General features: G+C 39.0%; 1 protein-coding gene across 2 annotated transcripts in view; it reads left to right on the top strand.

The window, feature by feature from the left end:
- Positions 1–20451, top strand: part of ppm1ba (protein phosphatase, Mg2+/Mn2+ dependent, 1Ba) — a 28586-nt gene extending 8135 nt beyond the window's left edge. Inside the window, exons 1-6 of one of the 2 annotated variants that reach the window (XM_036573837.1) lie at positions 3036–3196; positions 9811–10680; positions 10820–10937; positions 14160–14271; positions 15900–15957; positions 20260–20451. In XM_036573837.1, coding sequence (XP_036429730.1) covers positions 9826–10680; positions 10820–10937; positions 14160–14271; positions 15900–15957; positions 20260–20289 — 1173 coding nt within the window. In that variant the 5' untranslated portion in view covers positions 3036–3196; positions 9811–9825 and the 3' untranslated portion in view covers positions 20290–20451. Of the gene's footprint in view, positions 1–3035; positions 3197–9810; positions 10681–10819; positions 10938–14159; positions 14272–15899; positions 15958–20259 lie in introns of those variants that run through there. The other variant, XM_036573836.1, reaches the window with a different exon arrangement.
- The last annotated feature ends 4450 nt before the right edge of the window (positions 20452–24901 follow it).

Below are 24901 nucleotides of genomic sequence, written 5' to 3'. Positions count from 1 at the left end.
TTTGTTCAAACTGAGGCCTGTTTATTTACACGGGGTCAAGTGTGACAGCAATAGCATGAAGAGAGAAAATGTTGAAAATGGATGGAACACCTCGGCTGATCTGAATATTTGAGAAGCACACTACTGGAGCCTAGATTCTGCTGGACTGGCATAGCTTTTCAAATGGGAAGGCTATTAAAATTGAACACATTTGTGCACCTGTTGTAGTACCCCTTCAGGTGCGTTGGAATGAATAATGTATTTTAATGATCACAATGTGATGTAAGCTACTTCAACAAAGTACCACTGTACACTGCTAGTGTTGGTGAATTAAACACCCAGTGCGATTGGTTGGATTCTGTCATCCTGATTTACTGATTACAGTTAGATTTTATGTTGAGTTAACCTGCAATTTATTTTTACTGCAGTTACTCTATGTAAATATATGTGAAGAGAAGCTTGAAAGGGAGCCTTAAAAGTTTATTTTGCAGTTCTGAATTTGGCTGCAGAATCACTGCTGTTTCTTACTGAAAAACATGTTTGACAATACAGGCAATTTAACTGATTTTATTTAACTCAATTTCTTTGAATGAAACAAATGCAAAATTTAAGTTTAGATGAACGATAGCAATGTTTAATATTTACTATATTAAACATCATATTTATCATATTTAATTTAATATTTCAAATCTCAATATGTTTAACTTTTTTGTTTATGTTGTCCTTTTTTTAATTGTTCAATAGCAGATAATTTGATATGCAGTTTTTCCTGCTTTTTCTTAATTATAAAAGCATCACTATAACCTCTCCTTTAAGCATGTAACAAATATTGCAAAATCACTGTTCACTATTGTGCAAAATAAAAATAATCAAGTTCTTAGTCTTTTTACAGACTGATGGTTAACAATGCTGTAGTTGTTCAGATGTTCATGTGTGCCATGTTTTGATTCTTAACTCAGGCAGGATACACTTCTCTTGTATTACACTGCATTTAAAATAAGGATATTTCTAGGCCTCATACTAGTGCCTGACGGCAGTATGCAGCTATAGAAATGTTGCCATGGTGATAGCATTACTGGAATAACCGTGTCATACTTTCCATTGCGGTGGGCGATGGTGTTAGCCACTATTTTATCCTAAGATATGTTTTGAACACAGTATTTTTAATGATGTGTCCGTGGTGTTAATGGTGCATTTAGTGTCTGTGTTTCTGGCACAATTTGGGAAATTTGAACTCTTGGTGGAGCATTGCGCGCAATGTTGCGATACACTTCCCTTGACAGATTTTCTCCTTGCTGCTCCATTCAAAAGCATAAAATATTCCATTTGCTGTCTTCTGTCTACCACTGTAAGGTACATACAGACCAGTTCTTATCTTGATGAGGATAAAAATGTAATTAATCATGCAGCCCAAGATATTATGATTAAAAAATAGGTATAGGATGTTTTTTAAATGTGCACATGGAAAAGAAAAAAAAAAGATTGGCTCAAATTTGTTGAGTCGTGCCAGAGATAAAAAGGATGTGCAGAGATTTATTTCATTCTCCATTGTTCATAATCCTGTGAAAGCATAGCTAGATGTAAGCCTCAGTTATCTTCTTTTAATGGATGCAATGAGAGCACTGAGGATGATTCTCAACATGGGTCATACGTTCTTCTACTGAAAGTTCAGACCTGTGCTTCGTAGTCCAACGTGAATTTTTGTTTGTCTGCGCTCTCGCTGCACTTTCCATTCCAGAGAAGGGACTGGTCACAGCAAAGATGCACTGAAGTGCCCTGTTGAAGCTCTCTGTTGCTATAGAAACCACTCTTAGCTGCCACTCCAGGCATGGTAGGCATGGAAACGGAACATATGACAGTGGTCCAGTGGTTACATCATTGCAGTGCCATACATCTTGGGACTATGTAGGCCTCCTCTGTGCACATCAGTGGAATGTAGGGACCTTGTTAGAGCAGCTGATCACCTGGATACATATCTGTTGAATGCAGGCCTACATAAGGTCAGGTAAGCACGTTTTAAAAGCCGCAAAATCACTCGCTGTGCTACAGAACTGAGCTGTAAATGATAGAGGCTATTTATAGAATGAGTAGAGTTAGCATAGGTTTGTTTTCTGGCTTGCTCTCGATGTTGTGTCTCTGATAAGAAGCAGATATGTAAATGCTTTCTGCCACGCTCTGCAGGATCTCTGCAAGCTCACATGTATAAAACAGGGCTTGGAAGTCATTTCAAAGCTGATCTCTTCATGGTAGTAAAGAGTAGATTTTGTGGCTGAACCACATGCATTTTAGTTATTTTGTTATGTTTAACTTGATCTTGAATGATCACCGTGCATTTGTTGGGTAACAATCTGTGAAAGCATCGTTTCTCTGGAACAGATGCTTAATAAGCTAAGTGCTGTATAAATTTGCCATTTTACCTTTTATTGGGTGCCATCATTGAAATGGCCTTCAAAGGTCTGTTCCACTTCCTATCCCCATTGAATGTATTTCGTTTCTGTTTGTCTTTTACTTTAATACAAAAAGCCGTCTGTGCAACCAGCCACATCCATAACCAATGAGTTATTATTGTCTGGCCTTTTTAGTGTACTGTGATGCTAATCGCAGCGCATGATCAAAGTGATATGCTGGACATGGAGTCAGGGCGCAGGTGTTCAGTACGCGGCACCTTGTTTTGATATCAAACATTATGCTGGACTTTAGCAGATAATGCTTTCCTTGAAGGGAAGCCATCAAGCCTAGAACTTAAACTCTTGCCTCATGTTCCTTTGAGATGTAAGGGTCTTCCAACTAGGCCTGTTGAAATGCTCTGGAGGCTTGAGTTAAGAGGAAATGCAGTTTCCCTTTGATGAAAGGTGAGAGTTGGGAAATGGAGTAGTATATGGCTGGAGGCCTCAGAGGATGGAATGTGGGTAGTGTGCAATCCTAGCTAGGGGTTATTTATAGTTCAATGGGCGTGAGACGCAGACGCTCAGACAAGCTGCCTTGTGACATCATCACATGCCAAATGACTGGGCCGCAGTCTGCTCTGCTGTAGCTGGGATAAATGTGTCCGGCATTTCTGGTTTATGATAACAGGATTAGTATGTCAGAAATATGGGTTAGCTTGTGTGGTTGGCTTTAATATTGTTGAGTGCAGTGTTTGCAGCAGGCTTTGCTGTCATGATTCTAGAAGCATGAAGTGGAATTGCAGCTCTTGAACACGGATCGATAAAGAGATGTGAGTGTAGCCTTGTATGTATCATCGTTTTACGCAATAAAGACCATGTTTGTTTCTTATTTTCATGCTGCTTTATTTCAGCTGACCGAATGGAATAATTTACTGCCTATGTAATGGAGTTTGTGTATGTAGACTACTGCTATATGATTCATGTGGTTCATTGAAGATGTTTCCTAGCTATAATAGTGTTTGTGTGCAGTCTGCCCTCATTTGAGTAGGCTGAGCAGGTGAGCAGATAACTAACAGGCCCCTTTTGTTATATTCTGAGACAGTTTGAATCTTTAGACAAAGAGTCCGTCTAAAACTACAACATATAAAGAATGTTACTTGTAGGTCTGTTTTGAGCTGCACGTCCCTGTTTATGTTAGATCAGCTTTCAAATATGCACCACTGCCACAGAATAAAAACCAAATACCATAGAGTTGCTTACTAAAATTAGCATTGTGCTAGGCATGGCAAATCTGGTTTTATGTGACTGTATCAGGCTGTCAGTGTAAACACAATAAATATTAAAAAGGTCATGAAATGTCAAGCATTCTGTGCTTTATTTTACCTGTATGCAGCAGTTTCTGTCTATTTTAGTGTGAGTTGGCTTAATTTATGCTTTCCATATGGTGTGGTTGCATTCCAGTTATGTCCAGGGAAGCAACAGTAAAATGCATTTGTATCCCTGCATGAATAAATTATGCATTTTTCTGTAATGCTAATCAAGGTGGACCTCTATTGGAATTGACTGACCCATACTTGCTCAGAGTTCTCATATTAGTGCATCCCAGCTAGTTTTGATCCACATTGGTTCCGTCAAGGAAAAAAAAACACCTTAGAGGGAAATTTTCCACTGATTTCAATACATATGTTTAAGAACACAGTCCAGATGGTATTTTCACAAAGTTCAATTTTGTCGCTTAGCCAGATGACATAAACCCAAAGTCAAGCGCTGTTCAATAAGATGAGAGGTAAGGGTCTTAAATAACTGCGCTAACGGAGAAATCCTGCTTCGTGAAACAAGCTTACTTGTCTTCAGACACGATTAAAATGAAACAAAAAATAAAAACATATTTAAGAACACATATAACTAGACATGGCTCAGGCATATAGCAAATCAAATAAACTTTGAAGTCAAACCCTTTTTAACCTTGAAAAATGTAAGTGATTTTTTAGTATTTTGTGCAGCATCGCTTGACAGAAATGAGGCAATAAACCTTAAAAGGCCTTTTTTTATTTAATGTTTTATCGTACTGAACAAAACATTAGAAGGGATTTTGGATCATTTATCCACGTAGAAGCTTGACATCTCTGTCTTTGGGTTTGATTTTGTTTCCAGTCAAATGTTTGTTGGTTTCTGGTGGGTCTGGGGTCATTAATTAGTTGGAGGGTCCACCTGTGGCACATTCTAGGCAGAGGCAAGGAGTTCATAATGCAATTGATGTTGATGAGGGACAGCAGCAGAAAAAATACTCCATTTGAAACTGATTCTGTTTAAATGCTTCGTTAGTGTGAAAAGTAATTGTTAGGACCTATGGAACTTAATAATTTACTGTTGTTTGTAAAGACAGCAGTTTTGATGCATTTTATGATGCATTTACTTTTATTTATTTATGTAAAAATAAATCACGCAACTCCACACTTGTGTTCTGTTCAGCGGTTGAAGCTTGCCCTTGTGAACAATAAGGGCTGTGGTGTGACTGAGCTGGCAATGTGCTTGACCTGCTTACACTGCTGGCTGGCAGTGAGCTCCAAGTTCCAGAACTCTGCTGTTTGCACTATTGGAATTAAAACAGTGATGCTGAGGTCACTGTGCTAATGCCAGCATGGCTAACTTATTTTCCCCATTGGTGTAAAACTTGGGTTGTACAGTCTTTTATGGTGGTCAGCCATAGACACCCTGCATGGTTAGCTTGAGGTAAAATCTTGATAAATACCTTGTTTAAGATCATGTAATTTGCACTCTATAGTTCATGCACTGTGTGATTGGCAAAGGCAAGAGTACATTGCAGTCTGATGAGTATTCTCGATGCTAAAAAAAAATACATTGCTGTCAGGCCTAACTTGGTTTCTACTACAGTAAGACTTCTCAGAGAAAGACACTTGATAGTTTGTTGTTTACACAGCCATATTATATGACTATTATAGACTATTATGTATTTTTTAGAAAACTAAAAATCTTTGTATTGTCAATTGTCTGCTAGATGAAGAGGTTTTAATAGATTCTCTATTTTGTTTGCCTTGTTTAGGGAGACTTTTTTTTGTGTGATAAGTTGATACAGATAAAAAGCAACAGTAGTGCCACTTTAAAAAATGCAATCACAAAACAGATACATGTATACAGTGAGTTTTGTTCAGCCTTTCACGTATCACACTACAGTTAATCCAAAACAGAACTAAGTATGTACTAATTGCGCAGTGGCTCAGTGTTATTTAAGTACTGATGATATCTATGTCATGCTCAGACAAGTATGTTGTGATGTTAATTATAATGATAACATTAAAAATGATCATATGGGCCACCCCTCATCTAATTCCATTCTGTATAAAGTATCACTGATAGGTAATGTGTCCTCCAGTACCTTCACACCTCTTCTTGTGACCCCTATGGCAAAGCAGTGTAGCATACTCAAGTTAAAATGCACCCAAATTTAGTTCTCAAATGCATTTCACCTGGGAATACCCATGGGAATATGTCTAGACAGCCTGTACACACCCCAACTTGGCATGAGCTTTACAATAGAGCAAATCTTGTCTTCCTGCTGAGTGAGACGTTTAATCTCTTTTACACCCAGACTAGCAGTTGCTACAGTGGCACTTTCCGTTCTGAATGAACAGAAGATAAAATGGCAGATAACTGAGCTTTGGCACTAATAAGGTTCACACAGAATTGATGATCTGAATTTCAGTGTCAGCTTGACTGAATGGATTTGTAAGTTATAACAGTTAAGACAATGATGTTAATTATAAATTTTTTTTTGTTAATTGTCTTTGTAAAACAGACTGTAGAGACACCATCCCTATGTACATTATCTCCTGATTTTGTTTCAATACACAGTATGGCACTAGTTAGCAAACCTGCTGTTGCTTGCTTTCCCAAAGTTTTGGGACATTTTGGGAGAAACTGCTTTATTGGAAATGTTAGTGTCAATCGGACTGAGCGTTTTCATACAGTCTGAGCAAACCAAAGAACAAGACTTTTAAGATCAAAGTGTATGCCTGACTTTAAACAGAGATGGCATATTTGCTTCGATGGGTTTCTGTATTGTGCTGATATCAGAAGAAAATCCTGGATTGGATTTCGGAGGGACAAAAAAATTAATCCAGTACAGTCATGTAACAAATCTGTAGTAGAGTGTTTGAGCAGGCCGGTGCCGATAACAGAATCCTCTTATTTGAATAACTGTTTGGGAAAATAACCACGGTACACAGTTAAACTGGGCTGAACTGGGGTTGAACTAGGGTTAAACTGGGGGTTATTCTTTTATCTTTGCTTTACTTTTTAATTGACAAAGATTAAGCATTTACTTGCACGCTGTCACTTTATTCCTGCATACTTTTCAGAATGAAGGTCCATTTCAGAATTACTGCATTGAAATAATGATAATAATAATAGATGCTGTTGTTGTTGTTGTAATCACTAGTGCTTCCAGAAACATTACTGATGCATCAGCTGATGTACTTAGAGATACTACTACAACCTCAACTACTACTAATAATAAATACTTTTTCATCCAGTAATTTTAAGACAAGCCTTGACTTTCAAGCAGACAAACTGTTACCATTTGAAACTTCTTTTATCATCTCTTTCAACTAAAAGAACATAATAACAACACAGTTCAGTAAACGTTGTGGCTGTATTATGTTGTCATCTTTAACTTGGCCATGAAACTGTAATTGATCCAGGAAGAAGGAACAGAATTGTGAATGTTCCCCAAAGTTTACGCTTCAGTGCTATAGTATCTGTAGCCGCTTAGCTTAGCCTGATTGTATGAGAGATGAGACATGATGTTTTTTTCCTGTGATGTCTGATGCTTTGGTCTGAGGATGTCCTAAAATGCACACTGTGCCATAAGCTGCTTGAGGTACGATATCTGCCTGAGCGCATTCAACCAGCACATACCAACAGCCTGATTTAAAGAACTATCTCTTCTAGCTACAACACATGTGCTATTAATGTAGGATATCACATCACCCAAAATGTTTGAGTTAAATTATGTTCAGGCAGGAGTTTTGCTGTGGTTTGCATGAGTTAATTTAATAAGTAAAGTGGCAATAAATGAGTTTTTACTATCATGGGGACTGTTGGTGTAGTAACTCAGTTAGCCATCACAGGGCACAAGCCTATATAGCACCCAAAAGGGTTCTTTTATTGTTGCAAGCTTGACATCATAGCAATGGAAGAACCCTTTTTGGTGCTATATAGAACCTTTTTTGGTGTTGTATAGAATCTTTTTCAAACAGGTTCTATGTAGAACCATATCCAACAGGAACCCTTTCCCAATGCAAAGAACCATATAATCATGCAAAGGGTTCTTTGAGTGTTCATGAGTCTATATACAATCATTTTCTTTACTAACGAACCCTTGAAAAACCATCATTTTTAAGTGTGTACTTTTAGACCACATGCGTAAGGCTCCCGTCTTTGCGGGCCAAAACGCTGCATACTTCAGCACACTGCCTCATTAAACCCACCTGATTCAGCTCATCAGCTAATTAGCCAGGCCTTCATGAATTGAATTGAGAGCGTTAGATGAGGGTACACGCTAATATCCACTGCACTTTGGCCCAGAAGGTCTGCAGGTTGACATGCCTGTTTTAGGCTGTGAAGTGCTTCAATTAAAAAGAACTCATTTTAAAGCTTAGTTGTGTTTTAAAGAAGAAATATAGGAGGTACTGTACCATCTCTGTGAAAAGTCTTTTCAGCCATTCTCACAAGCACCTTCTCCAAAATAGCTTTTAATTGTTAGAATAGGCTTCTATGAATTTACACAGGAATTCAGATGATTTCTGTATGATGGTAAAATATTGAATGAAGGTGTGTTTTGCTTTGAGCAATAGAAACATAGAGATTGTGAGTGTTACATATTCAAGTATAGGGGTAGTGTGATTTTTAAAGCTCATATACCCAGAGCTTTTCTCCTACTCATGAACTTTATCTTTTGTTCTCGATAGCTTGAACTGCTTGAGCAGTGTAGTTCTTGACATCTTTGAAAAACTAAAGCAGCTCTGCAGAGGCAGCAGGATTATCAGGCTCACAGTGTGTTGATTTTCAGAAGGTACACCCACTCCATGGCTTCAGAGCCAAGAACCTCAACATGTTTATTTCACTCAGAGCTTTTCAGTTCTGTGTTAATAGAATACCTTCTGTTGGGAAGCAAGTCTAATCTTTCTATATTCATGTTCATTACTGTTTCCAGCCCAGCGTGGGACGTTGTGGGCTGAGTGTGGAAGTCATTTGCACTCTATGTAGTTCTCAGTATGATTCCTAACTCTGAGGGTACACAATTGATGCTATACTAAAATTAACCATGTGTTCTGTACTTTCTAAGAAATCAGCTGTTTTAGGATCTGAGTTAGCTGGTAGCCTATACACCTAGAGAGCCCATATCATGGAATACTGAATATTCCTCTTAAATAAAAGAGCTTAAGTAAAGAGAGTTTGATGCAACATGTTAACATTTCAAAATATACTGAGGTCCATACAGTTCATATAGGGAAAGTAGGCTGCAAAAACAGTGTTTTGTGATGTCACTAAAACTAACAAATTTAGACTACAGCTGTTTAGCTTCGCCAGTTCACGCTTTTTAAACATTTAAGCCAAAGCCTTGAAGTACTGCTTTCTAAGTTAAAAATAAAGCGTCAAATTTTTTTGCTTTGTATGTCTAAAAATCTTTGAAGTGAGTACGAAGCTATTATTTATCTGTTGTATAGTTTACTAAAATGAGCAGGGTAAGCTGATCATTCTGTAATTGGAATGAGGAGTTATTGTTTAATGCGAACCTGTTTTGAATGTACTTGGCAATTTTGGTTAAAGACAGCACCTAACTTGCTCGGGGAGGTCTGTTCTGGCAAGCCCATACCACCACCGCAGATACTGGCTGTCCATGTAGTTGTTGGTTCTTCAGGCTTTCTACAGCAGTGGTTCAGCTGTCAGCACTCCATTTTAAATTCCACTCATCTGCTGTCAGCTTCAGCTGGAGACTTGTAAAGTTTATAATACTGAAGTATGATAATATTAGCGTTTTGTGTATTGCTTTCACAGACTGTCCTTGAATGTTACTTGAAGAGCTTGATAGCTATCTGCTGAGCTCAGCTAACTCTGAGTAGCAACTAAGGGTGTAACAATTTTAATACAGTATTGAACAAATGAAAAGATAAATGTGTCTCACAGCAGTCATTTAAATAATTCGGACTGCATTCTTCTCAAATAAGAAAATAATGAATTATAGTGAATTTTATCAGAGAATGTTAATATAACGACTTAAATGTCTATCGGTGAAAAATGAAATCTATTTCACAGCTCCTGAGAAAAATGTCAGTGTAGTTTGTGTGTGCTCTCTCTGACTTTAATACTGTGCCATACTAAAATTAATGTTTTGATCAGACTTTCTGTTTCTGTGCCCTAGACGGTGACCTGAGCCATGGGGGCATTCCTGGACAAGCCCAAGACAGAGAAGCACAACGCACATGGAGAGGGCAACGGCCTGCGCTATGGCTTAAGCAGCATGCAGGGATGGCGGGTGGAGATGGAGGATGCACACACAGCCACAGTGGGCCTCCCCCACGGCCTGGATGACTGGTCCTTCTTCGCTGTGTACGATGGGCACGCTGGCTCACGCGTAGCCAATTACTGTTCAAAGCATCTGCTGGAGCACATAGTAGCGGCCGGCTCCGCGGATGAGCTACGGCGAGCCGGCGCGCCATCACCTGAGACGCCGGCTGTGGAGGCGGTGAAGAGCGGCATTCGTGCCGGCTTCCTACGCATCGACGAGCACATGCGCAGCTTCACAGACCTGCGCAATGGTATGGACCGCAGCGGCTCCACGGCCGTGGCCGTGCTACTCTCGCCCGAGCACATGTACTTCATTAACTGTGGCGACTCGCGGGCGCTGCTGTGTCGAAATGCGCATGTCTGCTTCTCCACGCTGGACCACAAGCCATGCAACCCACGTGAGAAGGAGCGCATCCAGAATGCCGGTGGTTCCGTTATGATCCAGCGGGTCAATGGCTCGCTGGCTGTGTCACGGGCGCTTGGCGATTATGACTACAAGTGCGTGGAGGGAAAGGGCCCCACGGAGCAGCTGGTATCACCTGAGCCCGAAGTGTTTGAGATTGTGCGTTCTGAGGCTGAAGATGAGTTTGTGGTGCTTGCTTGCGACGGCATCTGGGACGTGATGAGCAATGAGGAGCTGTGCGCCTTCGTCCGCGCTAGGCTGGAGGTGTCGGATGACTTGGAGAAAGTTTGCAATGAGGTGGTGGATACGTGTCTACACAAGGTACAGGGGCATTTCTGCCTTTAGGATTACCCTAGCTAACTCGGCAGTTAGTCCTGGGCCCTGGTTTTCACTTGAATTGTCCTGTATTGTGGTGTTTTTGGGATTACTGGAGGAAATTTCTCTTTCTCTTTCTCTTCAGGGAAGCCGAGACAACATGAGTGTTGTGTTAGTGTGTTTGCCAAATGCACCCAAAGTGTCAGAGGAGGCAGTGAAGAAAGATGCAGAGCTGGATAAGTTTCTTGAATCACGTGTAGAAGGTGAGATTTTTATTATTCTTTTTTAATTTTTATTTTTTTAATTTTTATTTTTTTTTTTATCCTTTACACTCACAAAAAGTCACAAGCAGCAACACTATCGCTGATGTCTTAGCCGTAATGGCTGCATTATTACAAGGAAGTTAACTGATGGTGGCGTCCATGCTTAGAAACCTTGTTGTATGTATTTAGGTCCCCCTTTATTTGCAGAGTCACTAGCAGATTATGTACAGACGTTTAAATTATTAATATATCTGGTTAGGGTTAGGATTAGTAACTTTATAGGGTTATAATCAGGATTAGAGTTAAGTTCAAGTTTTGGATTGAAGATAAGGTTATGGTTAGGTCTAAGGCTCGGTTTAGTGATAGAGATTTCTACAGATATAAAGTTATATATTAGATCTTCATCTGCAGTGGACTATTTAATTAAAGTGTTACCTGTGTTAAAATATTCTCCTTGAACAGTGTAAATATGTCTGTTCCAACTCAAATTGACCAAAAAGAATGTATTTTCAAAAGATTTTTGGGACCTTGAAGGACTGATGTGATAAAAAATTATGTACAATTTTACACTTAACCAAACAGTTGCTCAGTCAAGAAGATTTGCCAGTGTGGTTTAGTACACAGTATTTGTCCTATTTGGTGTACTCTATAAAAATGAACAAACCTTCACTGTGTAGCTGAGTGCTGTAACTTTATCAGGGCAGCCATTTTGGATTATAGGAATCACTTTTTCCTTGGCGCCATTTGGTATTCCTTGTAGACAAGAAGGTAAATAACACGTGGGTTTGCTTAAATTCACGGCATACAGAGTAGAAGGCTAACATAGGCTACAGCAAAGAAACTAAGCATATATTGCATGTATCGAAGCATTAAGTAACATCTAGCAAGCCTGCTAACTACCTACAGCATTATGGTAAAACAAAAAGCACAACAAAAATGTAGACAAAAGTAAACCGTGCTTACCACAAATTCAGTGCTTGGAAGTAACTGCTGCTGTCCCATTAAAAATTAGATGGAACAGCAGTAGATTTGAGAATACCACACTGGGGTATCTTCATTATGTGATGTAATTATGGGTTGAAAAATGATCACTGTACACCCTGAGATTTTAATATCTTTGTTAAACAACTCTCTTGCTAGTCAGTGTTCTTGGCCAGAAGTCATAGTTTACATGATTCAGCATCGCTAGGAAATCAGTAGCAATGTACAAGACTGCTCAAGTATTTTCTTTTTCTGTTGTTACATTCTGGAATACAAGACCTCATTGTGGGCGTCTTTTTGTTTTAGCTTGTTCAATCAGAAGTACTAAACTGTCTGCAAGCAAGCCTGACCTAGTAGCCTACTGTGCTAACAAATTGCCAACGCAGTGGTCATGTTTACTCCAGTGATGTTTTACGGCAGTTTCACAGTGCATCCAAGAGTTTGAATGCAAATTTATACTGAGAGCTGGAAGTTATGCGGACGATAATATATATGTCACTTGGCACTAAAACCTGTAAATACAGTCTGTCCCTGCTATTTTATTAAATTCCTACATTTCTATGGCTTGTTAGCTACATTAGCCTTTTAGCTCCAGTGCAAAGCTAAAAAAAAATTGGGCACTGAACATCTGGGGTAAATTTGACTTTTTTTGACACCATTTCTTTAAGTCTGATACCAAATATTCTAATAAAAATCTAAAGTAAAGCTATTGAAATTTTCACACATCTTTGATTCTGAATTGTGTTGTGCCAGTAACATGCATTCAGTGTAAGATTTCTTTATGGCTACTATCCCAAAGCTCCTTTACCCACTTCAGCCAGCCCGCCAACCCACCTTTTGGACATGCGCTCTATCATGAGGTCAGCTGACCACTTGTATCACAACAGTGCTGTCATTACTATGAACAGCTTAAAATTCTACATGCTTTCCAAGATACTGAATACCTACTTTGTCTTTAAGAGAAACAGTCAGTATGATCCTTTTCAGACTGGCTAGATTGTGCACTTTGATGAATTTTCTAAGTCTTTACAGTGGCTTTTTAGATTTAAGATTGGTGAGTCTTAGTTTGTTTGACAGAAATGTTGTAATAAGGTAAAAAAAGAAAAGGTTTCAAACCATTTTTTTGATACAAATCTCCCTTCACATGTTTAGCTGTGAATGAAAAATTAGGCTAGCGGATGATTTAAGTGATCTGTACTGTCGCTTAAATCCCGGATCATCTTGAAAAAGCTCTCTCTTTTTCTCTCTCTTCCCTTCTCTTTTTTTTCCTTGTCTCTGTGCTCCCTTCCCTGTCTCCCCTTCCGTCTGTCCTCTCCCTATTTTCTTGTGTAAAATTTCAATAGCTCGACACTGTTTCTTTAATTTCCTTCTCTTTTCCTCCGGCTTTCTCTTTTCTTTCTGGATGCTGTACATGCTTTGACGAGCGGCTGCGAGTTTAGTGCAGTTTTGCAGGTTATGTAAACTCATGGCCCTGAGTGTTGGGCCAAGGTTGGCGTAACATTGTGGTGATGTTTGGCTGGGTGCTGAGAGGGCCTTAGGGAGTCGTCAGCACTGCTGCTCCGGCGAGGAATGTGCTGGCTGAACATCGAGCTGGCACCGGGCCCAGAGCAGTCCAACTGGGCCGTAGGGTTCCCTTCAACAGTCCCACTACCCTGCCCTTCTCTCTTTCGGCCTCTCTCTCTCTCTCTCTCTCCCTCCCTCCCTCCCTCTCCCTCTCTCTCTCTCTCTCTCTCTCTCTCTCTCTCTCTCTCTCTCTCTCTTTCTTTTACTTTGCCTCTCTACTTGTTCTCTCCCTCTTTTCTTTTTCTCTTTTTCTCTTCCTGTTTTTCCTTGTACTTTCTCTTCTTTCTCTCTTTTTCTTTCCCACTGTACCTCGCTACTGTTTTCCCTCCTCTTTCTTTTCCTTATTTTCTCTCTTCCTGTTTTTTCACATGTTCTGTCTCTATCTCGCTTGCGCTCTCTCTCTCTCCCCCCCTCTCTCGCTCGCTTGCTCTTTCTCTTTCCCCCTCCGCTCCCCTCCCATCTCCTAGGTCCTGTTAGTTACCATTCACAAAGATAGTTTCAACACAAGTGATATCAGGCCACATATAAAGCGATTTATGTCTGTTTCTCACTGGCTGTTTTGTCTCGATCTCTAAAGAGATATTTGTTTGTGTTCTAATGACCAGGGTTGTCACACAGTCTCTGATGCTTGTGGTTGTATTCAGTGCCCTTTAACCTTTTGTTTATTCTCTCTCTCAGAGCTCATAGAGAAAGCGGGCGAGGAGGGCATTCCTGATCTGGTACATGTCATGAGAAACCTTGCCACAGAGAATATCCCAAACCTACCACCAGGGGGAGGCCTTGCCAGCAAGTAAGCAAAATACACATGCGCACCCACACAAACACACACAGTGACACCAGTTAAACTCTCTGGAAATCTAAATAGAGATTATGTGAGAGTATAAGAGTTCATCAACCTCAGGTGTGAAGAGGTGCATGTCTGTACATTCCTTTTTTACTGCCTTTCCACACCCTGCGCCAGACTGTAGATTCCACTGTAATTCATAGCTTTTGTCTGCATTGCCATCAGAGCTGTGATGGCCTGATTATAGCTTATGAGATATATATATATATATATAATATATATATATATATATATATATATATATATATATATATATATATAATTTATTTTTCTTAGGGTTGTCTAAAAGAATTGTCTTCTTGAGAAAATGCATTATATTCTGAAAATAAAACTAAAAATTGCTATAAAATGCTCTAAACGTATATACGTAACAATAGTTTGTTGAATGCAGTGTGAACAAGAAGTATAAGCTTAGTATAAAACCTCATTTGAGCATGGCACTTTTTTTTTAGTACTTAAAGAACAGTACAGTGCAAAAGTCAGCAAATCTGTCATGTGAAATGGCTAAAGGAGATATTTATGATGAGATTAAATAGAAGATAATCCACTTGCATAGGAAAAAATAAGTTCAAAGAAAGGTCTTCTACCAGCCAAGACCTAATAGACCACAGAGTAGACTGCAAAAACTATCACGATCAGATGAACAGTACTTAAAACTTTCTTCTAGTACTAGGAGACAATCAAGCTCCACTCTTGCTTTAGATCTGAAAAAATCCACAGGTATATATGTCCATCCTTCCACTGCGAGAAGACACTGTTATAGGTCTGAAAGGATGTGTTGCTGTCCAGAAGCTTTTACTGGGAAAAGGAAATGGACAAAAACGAAGGCAATTTTCATTTTAACACTGAAACCGGACTTCTGAGATTTTAAGATTTTTTGGACTGATGATGAATCTTAATTAGGAGTCAAGCACGCAGTGCATAGAACCCTATTGTAGTTGCCAGGATTTTTCTTCTTCTTCTTCTTATTATTATTATTATACTTTTTCTCATGAAAAATGTGTTGTGCAGAAGACATCGTAAGTCCTACAGACACCAGACTTGGAGGGTAGGTGTAGTTTGTGTGCAACTTTCCAGAAAACAAAAAATTACGCTGATTGGCCAAAGCAGGGCATCATAGTGCAGACAAACGCATTATGGCTTCTAACTCCTAAACCAAAATTTTTAGAGATAAAATTCATTTTTCTAGATTCCTTCGGTCAAAATAAACTGCTTTGCAATTTGGACCATTTAGCTCCACCTGCTTAGATTTTTTGCATATTTGCATAATATGCGAAACCTACTTTTGCAAACTAGTCCTAGGATTTTTGCTCAGTCCTCTTGGAACTGGTATCAAAAAATTTACTTTATTTATTTAAAAGAGCCTGAATCTCAATAATCATCAAAAATATGTTGAGTTTTTAAGTAATATGGCTGCCATATGCTAATTTACCCTTCTGGAATAATTCATAATTATTAAAAAATTATGTAACTTGAGAATGCCCCATTAAACAGTATGTTTTTATAAGCATTTGTTTTCAGCAAAAACAATCTTTTTCTCCCCGTGTGTTTGTGTATGCGTTTTCTCCTCGCAGGCACAGCGTCATCGAGGCTGTGTATAACCGGCTCAATCCCCAAAGAGAAGAAGATGGGGTGAGTGGCCTGCTGTTATATTTTGATCCCCCCAGTACGCGGTCAGTCAAAACATATGTAGCAATACAAAAGTTCTAGGAGTGAGTGTATGTGCTCTGTAGATTGGTCCCTCTTCCACTTCAGGTTGTTTTTAGTCATCTCATCATGAGACCTCACCCGAGTCCATCAGTCACATTGCGGCTACCTCCCTCTCCGTCACGCACTTAGTCCAGCAAGCACACACGGTCAGTTCAAAACACACCCGCAGCTGTGGTGAGCTAATCCCACTGGGCTACTGCAACAAAGCACAAAGGCTGAGATCACCAACAAGAAAAACTTCTTGTAAAGATTTCAGACTGCCCCCAGTTAATACATAACAAATGTACATAGTGTCAGGGCATGATTATTGTGTTTTTTAAGCTGTTTCTTCTAAACTGTGTCTCATGATGATAATGATGCTTTTGAGTTTGTGGTCATGACAAGTTGCCTTTTTGCACTGCATACTGGGGAAACCTCAGTGATGTAGTGGGTTTAAGCTCAAAAGAAGTCTATGGCTGAGTTTCAAAAGGCTCCCTACTCTTTACATAGTGTACTGTGTATGTCTTAAAATAACGGCTCCTGCACCCAAATATGTTTAACCTGTGTGCAATTTAATACTGGGCATAAACATACCAGCCACTTCATAAAGTTATTCTCCATTTTATCAGCTCCACTTACCATTTCTACATTTTTATCCCCCTTTTACCCCATTCTTGAATGGTCAGGACCACCACAGGCCAGGTATTATTTGGGTGATGGATTATTCTCAGCACTGTGTTAGTGTTTGTTGCACTAGTGCAAGTGGATCAGACACAGTACTGCTGGAGTTTTTAAACACCTCTGTCTCAAAGCTGGACTGAGAATAGTCCCTCAACCAAAATATCCAGCATGTGGGCAGGGTCCTTTGACCATTGGTGAAGGCCTAAAAGATAACTTTCACAAACCATGCAGCAACAGTTGAGCTATTGTCTCTGACTTTACATCTACAAAGTGGACCGACAATGTAGGTGTGTCTAATAAGTGGACAGTAAGTGGACACAGTGTTTAAAAAATTTCAGCAGTACTGCTGTATTGGATCCACTTGTACCAGCATAACTCACACTAACATGCCACCACCATGCTATTGTCATTGCAGTGCTGAGATTGATCAGCCACCCAAATAATGCCTGCTCTGTGGTGGTCCTGACCATTGAAGAACAGAGTAAAAGGGTCTAACAAAGGATGGACTACAGTCTGCAGTTGTAGAACTATGAAGTGTTCTTGTATGGTCTTTGGAGCTGATCAAATGGACAAATAGTGTAGATACAAGGAGGTGTACTTAATGAAGTGGCCAGTTGGTGTGTACTGCACTTTTTGGGTGAAGAAGCCAAAATTCATAATTTGCATAGTGCCCTATGCAGAAGTCGTCAAATCTGGACCTTGAGTCCAGTTTCCAGTCTTGGATTTTGTAATTACTAGTGAGTGACATTAGTAGGTATGACTAGGTGGCCACTCAGCTGTGTCAACACTTAAGTTAACTACCAGTGATTACAAAATCCAGGAAAGGAAACTGGTCTAAAGGTCTGATTTAAAGACCTCCAATATAATGAGTAGGGAGCCATTTGAGATTGAGCTCATCTGTGAATCCTTTTCAGTCTGATATAAACTGAATGATAGATTTCTGTGTTTGTGTCACAGCTGGACTGTTAGTCTTAAAAGTTCCCTTATTTGACATCCAAGAGATCGTGTGCATGTGAGAGAGAGAGAGAGAGTGTGAGTGAGTTAATGTGTTGGTGATCTGGGCTCTTGGACAGTCTCTGTGTCTAGAGGATGATGTTTCCTTGCCTTGGTCTGGTTTATTGTGTGACGTGCTAAGTAGTTTAGGTATGTTGTGCTTTAGTCTGAGTGTTGGTCCGAGTACACTATGTCTGTACTCGATTTGTTGTGTTTCTGTCTCCCCCTCCCTGTATGCATTTGCTACCACATTCACTGAGAGAAAAGAACTTACACATACGCTAGGGCTGCACAGTTGTTTTACTGGCCTCTATAAATTGAAATTGCTTTTTATATATATATATATATATATATATATATATATATATATATATATATATATATATATATATATATATATTTATCTGCACCATCACAGTCAGCTGTTGCTATTCCTCTGCTGCAGTACTGAACAGATGTCTCAAAGCAAGATTTATGGTGTGTGCTGAGCAATCTCAGACACTGCTATTGAAAGTTTGGTAAGTTACAGATCACAGCTGTTCATGCAGCCTAATTCACAAGATTAATAGAGAATCTTCTGTTAAATATAAACCTAGTTTCCAAAAATATTAGGGCAGTATGTGAAATGCTAATAAAAACTGAAAGCAGTGATTGGTACATCCTGTTTGACCTGTATTATATAGGAAAACAGTACAAAAACACAATATTTGATGTTTTTTGCTTATGAATCTTATTACTATTATTATTATTATTATTATTTTTTTTAATAAACACTCATTCCATATTTCATGTTTGCAACATGTTCCAAAAAAAGTTGGGACAGGAGCATGTTAACGTAGTTACATCACCTTTCCTTTTTGCAACACTTAATAATTATTTGGGGACTAAAAACACCAGTTGATCCAGTTTTGAAAGTGTAATTTTTTTTGCCGTTCTTCTAACGTACAAGTCTTCAGCTGCACAACCGCACAGGGCCTTTGTTGTATTTTACACTTTATAATGCTCCACTTGTTTTCAGTGGGAGACAGTTCTGGACTGCAGGCAGGCCAGTTTAGCACCTGCACACTCAGAGTTTGGCTTGGTGTTGTCATTCTGAAATAAGTATTGATCTTCCTGAAAAAGACATTGTCTAGAAGGCAGCATATTTTGCTCCAAAATGTGTGTTAAAGCGTTAATGGTGCCTTTACAAATCTACAAGTTACCCATACCATGTGCACTAATATGTCCCCATACCATGACAAACCCTGGCTTCTGAACTTTTATTATGCTAGTAATTATCTCACTGGTACCTTTTTTTCTTTGGCCTAGAGAACAGAATGTCCATAATTCCCATAATCGGTCTGAAAAGTTGACCTGGGAGACCACACTACATGTTTCCATTGTGCATCAGTCCATTTCAGATGAGCTGTTGCAAACATACTTTTTAAATTGAGCAAACATATACAAAAATATATACAAAAACAACAAAGTGGATATAGTAAAACATTAAATATCTTGTCTTGCTACTATTTTTGTTCAAGCATAGGTCACAGTGGATTTGGAAATGGCCGCTTTCTGTTTATATTTGCATTTCACATTGTCCCAACTGTTTTTGGAATTGAGGTTTTTAGACAATTAACATTCATTCTCATTCATCTAAATTGTGCAGCCTTTGGATACACACACTATACAAACTACAGATTTGTCTGGTATACAGTCATAGTAACCAGTATTCCTGGCTGGCCTTCACTAGCAGTAGACTTCAGATTTTTTTTAGTTTATCCAACATAGCAATGTGTACAGACATGTTCTTTTTAATGCATGCATGAAAGACACTCACAGTTTAGGCCTTGCCATGGAGTGGCATTGTCTCTCATTAGCCAACACCCAGACGCGTTTTAGTCTCTTCTAATTCTGTGTTCACTTCTTGATTAATGCAGCCCTCCTGTTTCATTTGGTAAGTTTAACACCTAATCATGCTTCCTATAGAAGGAAGAAAAGTCAGTTACTGCTTTAGAATTAGGGTATTTTTTTAACTGGCTAGTTTATCAGGAAGTTGCTATTATCTTTTGGAGGAGCTGAATTTTTTTATTTTTTTTCCAAAAGAGCTAAAATTTCAGTGAGTGATCCTGAGGTGTCTTGAAAAGTCTTTGAATTGGTGTAGTGTTGGTGTAGAGGTTCACAGTCAGACGAGAGGTTGTGAGGTAGTATTATATCAGCAGTTGTGAGATTGTAGTGAATTAGGGAACATTGGGCTGGTGTCCTTCATTTTTCTTCATAAACTTCATCAGTTCTGCTCCACATACTACAGGAGGTGTTGCCAGCAGTGGTTTACATCACAGATATCCCAGTGTGTTCTACTTGTAGGATGGCCCTAATGACTTGCTTTGTCCCCACAAATGTTTTTAACATTGTACAAAATATTCATCTACAGTAAAAGTGCTTTATGAGACTGTTACATAACTAAGGATGGGATACATTTCTGCACTGGAGTTTAATCAGTAATCGTTTTAATAAAAAATGTTTAATCACTCTGTTCTCTCTCTTTTTTTTTTTTTCTCTCTGCTACATCTCTTTTTGCTCTCTCTATAGAATGGTGCAGACCTTGAGGACCCCTGGTAACTGCCCAATCTGAGGGCCTGACCCCTTAAAAGATTCCTCTGTTCGGAAGAAACCCTTCATACTTTTATTTCCTTTTTTGTAAGAAACAGAGAAAATGATTGGGCCACCAGTAATGATTTGAAGTACAATGGAAAAAGCAGTCAGTCCAAAGGGATTGCAAACACTTTTGCTTAAACATGAGGGAAAGAGAAGAACTTCAACGTTAGAAAACACATCACAAATCAAAATACACATCAAACAATAAAGACCGATTTTTGCGCTTTTTTTGTGGTTGTTCGTGTTCTTGTTGAAACTGATGTTTGGGGCAATGCACGCCCGTAAGCGCTGTGGTGCCTTTTTCTAATCGGCTACGGATGGGAACTTGGGCAAGTGGCAGTTCAATGACCCTCAGCCCAGAGCACAACAGATCAGCTGGGCAATGTGAGACCACTGCTACCCCTCAACTTCGGGGGTATGGACCATCACTGGCTTTAATCAGGATTTTCCTTGACTGATGATTGCATGTGGAACAAGTTTGGAGGAATTGCTACGTTACTACATAACCTGTGTGGAAAGGTTTGGAGCTTGATGGCTTTTTGCACCTTTTACACCCCTACCCCCCTTCCACACACACACACTCACATGCTCTGATAGACGTTTATGGAGACTGCATCAATATTGCTTCACCCTGCAGTTTATCACTCATTTGGTTGTTATAAGCTTTTAATCCTGCTGTTTCAGAGAATATAGAATATATATAGAGATATATATAAATTCATATATTTTTTTTTTTTCCTCGAATATTGTCGTTTATGGCTTACTGTTTGAGAAGCAATAGACGTGACAAAGGGTTGTGTGTCCGAGTCTTTCTATGTCAAATTGCTGGGGCTCGATATCACCTGTCGCAAAATCCTTGAGGCCACTGTTATTTGAGCATGTTTGCAATGTGAAAAGAATCGCAAGGGTACTTTTATTTTCAGTGATGTCCTTCAGCTGTCAGTAGTTTCGTAACAGATGGTTAATGTGGAAAATTCAAGAGCGTTATTAGATTTCATTGCAGTGTTTTGGCGTTTTCTGTTACCAAGACTGTTAGTTGCTAATAAATGATATTGCCCTCATCTTGATGAACTTAAGTTCTTACTATGGAAAACATAAAGCAGGTCAATTAAATAATTAAATATTTCTGATGGAAACAAATGATTTATTAACACCATTAATCATCTAATGTGCATATAGTTGAGATGTTGCCTGGGAAAATATTATGTTAAAGGGAAATTGCAGTGTGTGAAGTTCAGTTAAATTTTCTTAAAACTGTGAAATTGAGTTAAAAGATGCCAGCACAAAGATGTTATTACAAATTTTGTTGGCTTTGTATCCATTATCCCCCACTGCCCCATGCCCTTATGCAGCGGCATATAGTTCTGTAATGGGTGATCTCAAAAGCTCCTTGCTTCAGGTGATTTGACATGGAAGGGCTGGTGTATGTAGGTGCGTGTGGCTGGCATCAGAAGAATGATGTGTGAATTACTTTGGACATACTGAGATTGTACAAGTCATGTGCTAGTGTGACCTGATTGGCCAAAACCTGTGGGTGTTATAGGCTTAAAGGGATACTCTTGGTGCCCAAGAATGTCACACTACTCATCACCTCCTCTTCTCTCTGTATCATATCACTGCCTTCCTTCCTCCTCAGTTCTCACTTTCACAATGCACAACGGAACTCTTCAAACAACCTGCCTTTGTTTTTTTTTGTTTGTTTTTTTTGTCCTCAGAGTATACTGTAAAATGGTGTGGGTTTTTTTGTTTGTTTTGGTTAGCTGAACATGAAAATACAAGCTTTATGATGAATTCACGCATTATTTTCAGACTCAGCATACAAGTGTGATACTGGTTTTGCTCAAATGCATTTTCAGGAGTAATAGATGACTACAGAATGCATTGCTAACATGAGAACTGCAAGGTGAAACTGAGCAGAACAATAAAGATCAAGTAAAAGCTATTCCTCATCTTGTATTCCAGTGATAAATGCTTTATGTAAGAGTCCAATTAGGGAGGAAGCCTTTTTGCCATTTAGATGCTGGTTTTTGCTTCCCCCCCCTTTCTTTTTCTTTCTTGATCTGCTGTGTACAAGTTTTATGCAGTCTGCCACTTTGTAAAAGGTTAGCCTAGTAAATGTCACAGGAACAATTAATGCTTTCTGCTGTTCTGATTTTCATCTCAAGGACAATTTATTTTGGATTTCATTGCAGAGGTGTGCATAACATAAGACAAACCCATCTCAAGGATTAATGTTGTTGCACTAATGATAAAATAAAAATACAGTCATATGCAGAAGTTTAAATACGTTTCTAAGTGAAAATACACATCCTCTACAGGGAGCAAAGTTAAAAGGCCTTTTTCTCTACAGATTTTAGTGTTACACATGGTAAACATGAGCGAAACAGGCTGTAAAAACATTCTTTATTGATTATTCTTTTGATCTTTCATTGAAAATATTTACAAAAATCTGACCGTTATTTGTAGTACAGTGACTGAAAGGAAAAACTTCAACTTAAATCTTATTATGAAATCAGTATTTTTCTCAAATATATGTGTGCCACAATTGCTGGCACTTCTAGAAATTTTGAATCTTCCTGTTTCGCTGGGGAATGAATATGAGGTGACACACAGACCAAACTCCCCTAGTAACCCATCACGAAGAGAAAAACCAGAGAAGACAGCAATGTTTGTGTGACAAAAGGTTGTTGAGCAGTTTCCCAAATGTTACTGGAACAACTGGACAACTTACATGGATACATAGTATCATGGACCAGCAGATATTAAATCAAAACCTGGCTGCCTCAGCCAGGAAACTGGAACTGGCCATGGGTGAATCTTCCAGCAAGACAGTGATTCAAACCACACCTCAAAATCAACACAAAAATGGTTTAGTGACCACAGAATCAAACTTTTGTCATGGCCACCCATGTCCGGTGACCTGAACTTTATAGGAAACTTGTGGGAAGTGGTGGAGAGTCCAGATTCTTTATGGGTCAATGGTCTCAGATCTCTCACCTTGTGTTCTCTAGTCTCCTAAAGCATTATGGGAAGGGACTCAGAGCTGTTATCTTTGTAAAGGGAGCCTTCACAAAGTACTAAATGAAGGGGTGCCTGCAATTGTGGCACATACATTTGAGAAAAATATTTATTTCATGATAAGATTTAGGTTTTTTCTTTTAATCATTATACTTCAAATAAAGCTTGTGGAGGGCAGTGTATGTATGTGTGTGTGTATATATCCTTTACAAAGAAAGAAAGTTATGGAAAAAATGTGTAGAAAAAAACATTAAACGTCCCTGTTCTCTGTAGAGGATGTGTGTTTTTACTTAGAAAACTAACAGAACACGTAATTAGATGAGGGTATTTTTAATCGGTGGCAAAATCAAGCTTACTAGGTTTTACCAATTGATATTTTGCCACTGTGTGGAAGAATCTTTTAAACCATTAGGCTGAGGGTGGTATCACAGTTCTCATGCTTTTCCACTTTACCATCAGTAGCACAAATAAGAGAGAACCTTCTAAAGACTTTTCAGCGTACAGCAACAGGTATGGCACATTCATTAAAAATGAGGGTTTGTTGGTGGTGGTCGAACAATGCTGAGCCTACAGTTTGCAGGAAATTTGGGCATAAAAGCTCCAAAAAAATAACTTTGAAAATCACATGTGGAGGCTGTACTTTAGGTAGCTGGCTACCTCTTATATGCTTCATAGCGGTGCCATATTGCAGGCACGAAGGGGGTGATTAACATAATGTAAGTGTGAAATCTGTGACTTATTTTACTCTTATATTAACTCACTAATCGAAAAACCACTTGTAAAAAAATTAATTGTACAAAACAGTCTTCAAGGTTAATCTCAAGAAATATCTGTCCACTTCCTGTCAAAATGTGCGGATGAGGTATCTGTGGGAATATGAAAGCGTGACCAAAGCATGTTTTACTTGAACTTGTTAAACTACACTTGAAAAATTCCATGTTACATTTTACCCTAAGTTAGGTGGTGACCGGATAAGTTTACTCAGGATAACACGCGCTGCATGATTTTTGGTAGAATGAAAGGAAGCTGCCAAGGAGGACGCCGCTGTTCGTAAACGCCACATTAAGGCCTGTTTAAGGTTTGCAAACCAATACTGCACCTTACTGCAACTCAAGCCCACTTCCAAGACTGTATTGATTTTATGAATATCCTCAAATAGGATATATGACAATACATTGTTACAGCACATGGCTGTGGACACCAGCACATTCCAAAATCAGGGGCATTTGTATGGAATTTGTCCCCCTTTGCTGCTATAACAACTTCCTCTCTTATGGGATGGATTTCCACTAAATTTTAGAACATGGCTGTGGTGGCACGTTCAGCCTCGAGAGCATTAGTAAGATCAGGCTCTGTCTGGCTCGCAGTCAGTATAACATTTCATCCCAGTGGTGTTAGATGGGGTTGAGATCAGGGCTCTGTGCATGCCAGTCAAGTTCTTCCACACCTTACTCAGCAAACCTTAAACAGGAAAAGGGTCTTACCACAAAGATGGAAGGACACAGTTTTAGAACATCACTGTATGCTGCAGCATTAAGATTTCCCTTCACTCATATTA

This window comes from Colossoma macropomum, unplaced genomic scaffold (genome assembly GCF_904425465.1).
Source record: "Colossoma macropomum unplaced genomic scaffold, Colossoma_macropomum, whole genome shotgun sequence".
Taxonomy (NCBI): Eukaryota; Metazoa; Chordata; class Actinopteri; order Characiformes; family Serrasalmidae; genus Colossoma; species Colossoma macropomum.
The sequence above is the reverse complement of the archived record's forward strand: the minus strand, read 5'-3'. Positions and strand labels throughout refer to the sequence as shown.